Below are 9,329 nucleotides of genomic sequence, written 5' to 3' on the forward strand. Positions count from 1 at the left end.
ACATACACAAGTACATACAGACAGACAGGCAAGGCACACATACACCACACAGGTACATACAACAGACAGGCAGGCGAGACACACACACAGGTACATACAGACGGACAGACAGGCAAGGCACATACACACACACAGGTACATACGGACAGACAGGCAAGACACACACATACACACACAGGTACATACAGACGGACAAAGATCCCCCGTGTAGCCTGTAGCAGACTGTACGGGCAAGTGCTGCTAGCGAGCACCTATGAAGGCCGGCACGGTACACGAGGGGGTGGGTGGCCAACACCACGCCCGGCCGCCTTTGTCTCCCCAGTGGCGATGTTTACACACCGCACCAGGTACTCATTTGAGGCTGAGTCGACCTAGGGGAGGCCCAGGACCGGTTCAGATAATCGTCACCGGTGTTGGCCGTGAGCGGGAATCGAACTTGGGTCGCCAGGTTCATAGCGCAGTGCAGCGCTAACCGCTACGCTGCCGCTCCCACACACATGAACGAAGCAAAGTGCCGAATACACCGATCATCTTCTTGTTTCCACTGATCGTAAAAGAAAAGAGAGAGCGAGAGAGAGAGCGAGGGGCTTGAAGAGCGACAAGTCCGTGGCTCTTACTCCGTCTCTCTCTCTCGGGGCTCCCCTTGTCGGCGGTGCAGTCGCCGCTCGCGATGATGGAAGGCGGCGCTAGGCAAATGCGACGTCGCGTCAAATGCGTTGGGGGGGGGGCAGCGAGGGAACAGCTCAGGGGGGGGGGGCCCGGGTCCAAATCCCGGTCTCAGTCGCACCCCCTGATTCTCGACCCGGGTTATCGAGTGCCGTGAATTAAAGTTCTCGGCCCGGTCACCCGTGACTACCACACATTAAACACCCCCACACACCCACACCACCCCCCGAGTTAAATTTTGGGGTTTCACTTTGAATTTGGACAAATTCCAGCGCACGAGAGCTAAACAAATACGAGCTTCATTTGACTGCCACGGGTTGAGAGAGAGGGTGAGAGAGGGGGGGGGGGGTGAGAGAGAGAGGGGGGGGGGTGAGAGAGGGTGAGAGAGGGGGGGGGGGTGAGAGAGAGGGTGAGAAAGGGGGGGGTGAGAGAGAGAGGGGGGGTGAGAGAGGGTGAGAGAGGGGGGGTGAGAGAGAGGGTGAGAGAGGGGGGGGTGAGAGAGAGAGGGGGGTGAGAGAGAGAGGGGGGGGTGAGAGAGGGTGAGAGAGGGGGGGGTGAGAGAGAGGGTGAGAGAGGGGGGGTGAAAGAGAGAGGGGGGTGAGAGAGAGAGGGGGGTGAGAGAGAGAGGGGGGGTGAGAGAGGGTGAGAGAGGGGGGGGTGAGAGAGAGGGTGAGAGAGGGGGGGTGAAAGAGAGAGGGGGGTGAGAGAGAGAGGGGGGTGAGAGAGAGAGGGGGGGTGAGAGAGGGTGAGAGAGGGGGGGGGTGAGAGAGAGGGTGAGAGAGGGGGGGTGAAAGAGAGAGGGGGGTGAAAGAGAGAGGGGGGTGAGAGAGAGAGGGGGGGTGAGAGAGGGTGAGAGAGGGGGGGTGAGAGAGAGAGGGGGGGTGAGAGAGGGTGAGAGAGGGGGGTGAGAGAGAGAGGGGGGGGTGAGAGAGGGTGAGAGAGGGGGGGGGTGAGAGAGAGGGGTGAGAGAGAGGGGGGTGCGAGAGAGAGGGGGGTGAGAGAGAGAGGGGGGTGAGAGAGGGTGAGAGAGGGGGGGTGAGAGAGAGGGTGAGAGAGGGGGGGGGTGAGAGAGAGAGGGGGTGAGAGAGAGAGGGGGGGTGTGAGGAGAGGGGTGAGAGAGAGGGGGGGGGTGAGAGAGGGTGAGAGAGGGGGGGGTGTGAGAGAGAGGTGAGAGAGGGGGGGTGAGAGAGGGTGAGAGAGGGTGAGAGAGGGGGGGTGAGAGAGAGAGGGGGGGGGTTGAGAGAGGGTGAGAGAGGGGGGGGGTGAGAGAGAGGGTGAGAGAGGGGGGGGGTGAGGGAGAGAGGGTGAGAGAGAGAGAGGGGGGTGATGAGAGAGGGTGAGAGAGAGAGAGGTGTGAGAGAGAGAGGGGGGGGGGTGAGGGAGAGAGGGTGAGAGAGAGAGGGTGAGAGAGAGAGGGGGGGGGGGGTGAGAGAGAGAGAGGGCGAGAGAGAGGGGGGGTGAGAGAGAAGGTGAGAGAGGGGGAAGGGTTAGAGAGGGGAGGGTGAGAGAGAGAGGGTGAGAGAGAGGGGGGGGGGGAAAGCCCCGGAAGGGATCTCGGAAGTAGTTCTGCGACAGCCGCTTCTGCGGGCTGCTCTCTGGCGCAGGGTGATTGATATTTGATGCTCCTAGTGGGGGGGGGGGGGGCAATGTGGTAGCGGCAAACGGTAATAACTCAACAGTACGGGTCGGGATGATCCCAGTTTCTCAATGTCGTGCAAGGCGTTCGATTGAAATCACACTGTGTGTTTGTGTGGTGAGGGCTGGTAGAATGTGTGTGGTGAGGGTTGTGAGATTGGATGTGTGTGTGTGGTGAGGGTTGTGAGATTGGGTGTGGTGAGGTTTGGGACATTGTGTGTGGTGAGGTTTGTGAGATTTGGTGAGTGTGTGGTGAGGTTTCTAAGATTGGGTGAGTGTGTTGGCGAGGTTTGTGAGATTGTGTGTGGTGAGTGTTGTGAGATTGGGTGAGTGTGTGGTGAGATTTATAAGATTTGGTGTGTGGTGAGGTTTGTGAGATTGTGTGTGGTGAGTGTTGTGAGATTGGGTGAGTGTGTGGTGAGGTTTATAAGATTCGGTGAGTGTGTGGTGAGGTTTGTGAGATTTGGTAAATGTGTGGTGAGGTTTGTGTGATTGTGCGTGGTGAGTGTTGTGAGATTGTGTGTGGTGAGGTTTGTGAGATTGTGTGTAGTGAGGTTTGTGAGATTAGATGAGTGTGTGGTGAGGTTTGGGACATTGTGTGAGTGTGTGGTGAGGTTTGGGACATTGGATGAGTGTGTGGTGAGGGTTGTGACATTGGGTGTGGTGAGTTTTGTGATATTTGGTGAGTGTGTGGTGAGGTTTGGGACATTGTGTGTGTGTGTGGTGAGGTTTGTGAGATTGTGTGTAGTGAGGTTTGTGAGATTGTGTGTGGTGAGGTTTGTGAGATTGTGTGTGGTGAGTGTTGTGAGATTGGGTGAGTGTGTGGTGAGGTTTATAAGATTCGGTGAGTGTGTGGTGAGGTTTGTGAGATTTGGTAAATGTGTGGTGAGGTTTGTGTGATTGTGCGTGGTGAGTGTTGTGAGATTGTGTGTGGTGAGGTTTGTGAGATTGTGTGTAGTGAGGTTTGTGAGATTAGATGAGTGTGTGGTGAGGTTTGGGACATTGTGTGAGTGTGTGGTGAGGTTTGGGACATTGGATGAGTGTGTGGTGAGGGTTGTGACATTGGGTGTGGTGAGTTTTGTGATATTTGGTGAGTGTGTGGTGAGGTTTGGGACATTGTGTGTGTGTGTGGTGAGGTTTGTGAGATTGTGTGTAGTGAGGTTTGTGAGATTGTGTGTGGTGAGGTTTGTGAGATTGTGTGTGGTGAGGTTTGTGAGATTGTGTGTGGTGAGGTTTGTGAGATTGTGTGTGTGGTGAGGGTTGTGAGATTGTGTGTGGTGAGGTTTGTGAGATTAGATGAGTGTGTGGTAAGGTTTGTGAGATTGTGTGTGGTGAGGTTTGTGAGATTGGGTGTGGTGAGGTTTGTGAGATTGTGTGTGGTGAGGTTTGTGAGATTGTGTGTGGTGAGGTTTGTGAGATTGTGTGTGGTGAGGTTTGTGAGATTGTGTGTGGTGAGGTTTGTGAGATTGTGTGTGTGGTGAGGGTTGTGAGATTGTGTGTGGTGAGGTTTGTGAGATTAGATGAGTGTGTGGTAAGGTTTGTGAGATTGTGTGTGGTGAGGTTTGTGAGATTGGGTGTGGTGAGGTTTGTGAGATTAGATGAGTGTGTGGTGAGGTTTGTGAGATTGTGTGTGGTGAGGGTTGTGAGATTAGATGAGTGTGTGGTGAGGTTTGTGAGATTGTGTGTAGTGAGGTTTGTGAGATTGGGTGTGGTGAGGTTTGGGAGATTAGATGAGTGTGTGGTGAGGTTTGGGACATTGTGTGAGTGTGTGGTGAGGTTTGGGACATTCGATGAGTGTGTGGTGAGGGTTGTGAGATTGGGTGTGGTGAGTTTTGTGAGATTTGGTGAGTGTGTGGTGAGGTTTGGGACATTGGATAAGAGTGTGGTGAGGGTTGTGAGATTGGATGAGTGTGTGGTAAGGTTTGTGAGATTGTGTGTGGTGAGGGTTGTGAGATTAGATGAGTGTGTGGTGAGGTTTGGGACATTGTGTGTGTGTGTGGTGAGGTTTGGGACATTGTGTGTGTGTGTGGTGAGGGTTGTGAGATTAGATGAGTGTGTGGTGAGGTTTGGGACATTGTGTGTGTGTGTGGTGAGGGTTGTGAGATTAGATGAGTGTGTGGTGAGGTTTGGGACATTGTGTGTGGTGAGGTTTGTGAGATTGTGTGTGGTGAGGTTTGTGAGATTGTGTGTGGTGAGGTTTGTGAGATTGTGTGTGGTGAAGTTTGTGAGATTAGATGAGTGTGTGGTGAGGTTTGGGACATTGTGTGAGTGTGTGGTGAGGTTTGGGACATTCGATGAGTGTGTGGTGAGGGTTGTGACATTGGGTGTGGTGAGTTTTGTGATATTTGGTGAGTGTGTGGTGAGGTTTGGGACATTGTGTGTGTGTGTGCGCGCGCCACGTGCCGCCACTCGCGAACAGCACTTGCGCCGCCCAACAGCGTTGTTGACGGCCACGCGGGTTCAATCTGTTGGCACCCAGACGAGACGAAGCCCACCAAGCAGAGGCGGGCGAGGGCGAACTACAGCAGCTGGCAGCTGGAGGAGCTGGAGCGCGCTTTCGCCAGCACGCACTACCCGGACATCTTCATGCGCGAGGCCCTGGCGCTTCGCCTCGACCTCATCGAGGCCAGGGTGCAGGTGAGGAGGCAGGGCGTGGGGGATGAGAGAGGGTGGTGGGGGGGGGGTGGAGGTGGGGGGGGGGTGCTGGGGGTGGAGGTGGTGTGGTTGGTGGTGGGGTGGTGGTGGGGGTAGTGGAGGGGGTGATGGGGGGGGGGGTGAAGGTGGTGGGGGGTGGTGGGGGTGGAGGCGGGGGAGTGGTGGGGGGGGGTAATGTAGTGGGGGAGAGTGGTGGGTGGGGGGGTGGTGGGGGTGGAGGTGGGGGGTGGTGGGGGGGTGGTGGGGGTGGAGGCGGGGGTGGTGGGGTAATGGGGGGAGTGGTGGGTGGGGTGGGTGGTGGTGGGGTGGTGGGGGTGAGGGGGGTGGTGAGGGGGGTGGGGGGGTGGTTGAGAGGTGGTGGGGGGGGGTTAGTGGGGGGAGTGGGGGGTCTTGACAGCCACCAATCCCGTTCGTATGCCGTTCGGAGCTTAATGGGTTGCTACTCGCTAACAGCGAACGGCCCTTGCCCCAACCGTTCTGTTGAGGCTACATGGGGGTTCTTTGTCTTTGGTGGTGGTCGCCACAAGGCGGCCCTGATTCGGTCAAAAATAAAAGAACACCGGATAAGAATATAGAATAGAGGTGCAGCAAGTAGGTTGTCGGGGCCTATCTGCAAGGCCGCAGAGGGCGCACTCGTTTTACTTAGAGCACTCACGCGACTTGCACACATCACCATCATCACCATCATCACCACTGCCATCCTCCTCGTCATCACCACGATCATCATTACCACGATCATCACCATCACAATCATCATCACCACCACCATCACCACCATCATCACCACCACCATCATCACCATCATCACCATCATCACCACCACCATCATCACCATCATCACCATCAACACCACCACCATCATCACCATCATCACCACAATCATCATCATCACCACCATCATCACCATCATCACCACCACCACCACCATCCTCTTCCTCGTGATCACCACGATCATCATTACTACCATCATCACCATCATAATCTCCATCATAATCATTGCCGCCACAACCATCACGGTAATCACCACCATCATCACCACCACCATCTTTCACCGTCATTATTATCATGGTTATCATCACTACCACTGCCATCATCATCATCACTACCACCATCGTCGTGACAATCATTTGTCAACATCACCACCACTGCCAACATCATGTTGCCATCATCATCATGATCATTATCATCATCATCACAATCATCATCATGATCATTATCATCATCATCAATATCATAACCACCACTACCACCGCCACCATCATCATGATCATCATCATCACAATCATCATTATTATCATCACATCATCACAACCACCGCTAACGCCACCACCATCACCACCACCATCACCACCACCATCACCACCACAACCATCACCATCACCACCATCACCATCACCACCATCACCACCACCACCACCATCACCACCACTATCACCGCCACCACCATCACCGCCACCATCACCACCACCATCACCACCATCACCGCCACCATTACCGCCACCATCACCGCCACCACCATCACCGCCACCATCACCACCATCACCACCACCACCATCACCACCACAACCATCACCATCACCACCATCACCACCACCACCATCACCACCACCACCATCACCACCACTATCACCGCCACCACCATCACCGCCACCATCACCACCACCATCACCACCACCGCCACCACCATCACCGCCACCACCACCATCATCATCGTCTTCTTCTTCCAGGTTTGGTTCCAGAACAGAAGGGCCAAGATGCGGCGCCAGATGAAGATGGCCGGGAAGGCGAGCGACTCCGCTACCGGGGCTGGAGGAGGAGGAGGAGGGAGTGATGGCGGTGGTGATGGTGCTGATGATGATGGTGGACGAGGTGAAGATGAAGACCTAGACGGAGGAGGACTTGAAGATGAACGAGGAGGAGGAGGAGACGGCAGTTTCCGAGTCAGTGCCTCAAGCCACGACGGTGATGGTGTTGATGAAGGCGATGCCCGAGATGTTGATGTTGATGATGATGGTGGTGGTGGTGGCGATGTTGATGATGGTGGTGGTGGCGATGGTGGTGATGACGATGACCTCTCCGAGTCGGCTCGAGGGGACTCAGGAGAATCGAGTCACGAAGGCAGCGACTCGTCATCTCCATCGGTCTCCGTGCGCATCCAACATCACCAGAAACATCATCATCAGCAGCAGCAGAATCAGCATCAGCACAATCATCATCATCAGCAGCAGCAGGCGATCAGAGAGCAGCTGCAGTCCAAGTACGTGTGGCTGGGCATGAGGCCACGTGTCCACTCGCCTCCCACGACCCCGCCCGCACGAGCCCCGAGCCTGACCCCGACGACTCCAGCGGCGTCCCTCGCTCTGGCCCCTTCCTCGGCGCTCACTCCTTCGGCTTCCTCGGCCATGTCCACGGTGCCGGGGCCGGGGCCCGGTTCGGTGGAGGAGCGCCGCTCGTGCAGCATCGCGATTCTCCGCGCCAAGGCGAGGGAGCACGCGGCCGGCATCCAGCACGCGGCGGCCGCGCTCACGAGCGCCACGCGACTCGCGTGAGACAAGCGTCGTCCTCTTCGTCCTCCTCCTCCTCGTCGTTGTCTTCCTCATCAGCAGCATCGTTCTTCGTCGTCGTCTTCGTCGTCTTCGTCGTCTTCATCGTCATCGGCGTCATCATCGGCGTACTCATCGTCGTCGTCATCGTCGTCATCATCATCGTCATCATCATCGTCGTCATCATTCATCGTCGTCATCATTCATCGTCGTCATCATCGTCGTCTTCATCACCGTCGCCGCGACCACACATCTATACCTCGTCTCACAACAACATCGCCGCCGCGTGCAACTCCCGACTCGAGTTGCGTCGACTCGAAGCAACGCGCCATCGAGCCTCTCTGCGCTGTGCACGCACGACACGTGCGCACGTGTGTCGCGTGTGTCTCGGACTTCTCTCGCACGCACGTGTGTTCTGTGTCGTGTGTCGCGTGCGGTGTGTGTCGTGTGTTCTGTGTCGTGTCGCGTGTCACGTGGAGTGTGTCGCGTGTCACGTGGTGTGTGTCGCGTGTCACGTGGTGTGTGTCGTGTCGCGTGTGTCGAACTCTTCTCGCTCCGCTCGTAGCCCTACCGCGCCGATCGCAGGTTCCGTAAACGGCGAGTGGCGCGAGACGGACACCGCACGCGGCGTCACGCGACGTGAACCAAAACAACAAATCCACAACGGGGGAGGGGTGGGGGGGGAGGTCTCGGGTCCACGCTGTGGTGTCCCGAGTCTCGACCCGACCTCGACTCGAGCGGCAGGGCGCGGGACCCGCCCCCGTGGCGTGCAGCGACCCCCACTCGCGACTCCGCGTCTCCCGTTGCCGATCGCCACCACCGCCGAGTCGGTTTGAGTCGTCGTCGTCGTCGAGGACGCGAGCGGCGACACAACGAAGCGTCGAGTCGCGGAACGTCGACACAACCACCGCGTCCTCCTCCTCCTCCCTCGCCTGGCTCCACTCGGGAATCTTCCTCTGCGCCACTCGCTCTGCTGCTGCTCCTGCTGCTGCTGCTCCTGCTGCTGCTGCCCCCCCCCTCGTCGATCACCGCCGCTGTTGGCCGCAGCTCACGGACATCAAAGTGACCGCGGCGCGAGCTGCCGGGCGAGGTGCACCGAGGCCGTGACGCGCAGCGCGAGAGAGGAGAACGAGGAGAGAGAGAACGAGGAGAGAGAGAACGAGGAGAGAGAACGAGGAGAGAGAGGAGGTCTCTCGCTGCGGGCAGGAGGAGGATGTCGACGAAGGCTGCGGTGTTGGTGGTGGTGGTGTTGGTGGTGGTGGGGGCGGGCTTCACCGACCGAGGTGGCCGAGAAGATTCTCGCCCCACCGGTGCTCACCGCGCCGTCCGCCTGTACGTGCACTGACTGTTGGGGCGGCCTGCACTGACTGTTGGGGCGGCCTGCACTGACTGTTGGGGCGGCCTGCACTGACTGTTGGGGCGAGCGCTGTTAGCGAGCGCCTACGAAGACCGGCACGGCACACGAGGTTGGGCGGTCGGGGGGTTGAGAGGTCAGAGCTACGCCCGGCCGCCGAATTTATTTTGGTACTCCAGGTACTCGTTTAAGGCTGAGCCGACCTAGGGGAGACCCCGTAACAGGTTCTTCTAATGGTTACGAAGCAAGCGATGTAAGCCGTGGCCGGGATGCGAACTCGGGACGCGCTAACCACCGCGCCACCGCTCCAAAGACACGCAACAAAAGCAAATACCCCCCCCTCCCGTATAGCCTCAGCAGACTGTTGGGGCAAGTGCTGTGAGCGAGTAGCACCTACAAAGACAAAGATCCCCTGTATAGCCTCAGCAGACTGTTGGGGCAAGTGCTGTGAGCGAGTAGCACCTGTGAAGGTCGGA

General features: G+C 57.3%; 1 protein-coding gene across 1 annotated transcript in view; it reads left to right on the forward strand.

Annotated features, from left to right (window-relative positions):
- Positions 1 to 9,323, forward strand: part of LOC133346385 (diencephalon/mesencephalon homeobox protein 1-B-like) — a 33,518-nt gene extending 24,195 nt beyond the window's left edge. The window contains exons 2-3 of the mRNA XM_061557904.1: positions 4,781 to 4,938; positions 6,684 to 9,323. Coding sequence (XP_061413888.1) covers positions 4,781 to 4,938; positions 6,684 to 7,505 — 980 coding nt within the window. The 3' untranslated portion in view covers positions 7,506 to 9,323. The remainder of the gene's footprint in view (positions 1 to 4,780; positions 4,939 to 6,683) is intronic.
- The last annotated feature ends 6 nt before the right edge of the window (positions 9,324 to 9,329 follow it).

Source organism: Lethenteron reissneri, chromosome 3 (assembly GCF_015708825.2).
Source record: "Lethenteron reissneri isolate LAM-NWPU_2019-01 chromosome 3, ASM1570882v1, whole genome shotgun sequence".
NCBI lineage: Eukaryota > Metazoa > Chordata > Hyperoartia > Petromyzontiformes > Petromyzontidae > Lethenteron > Lethenteron reissneri.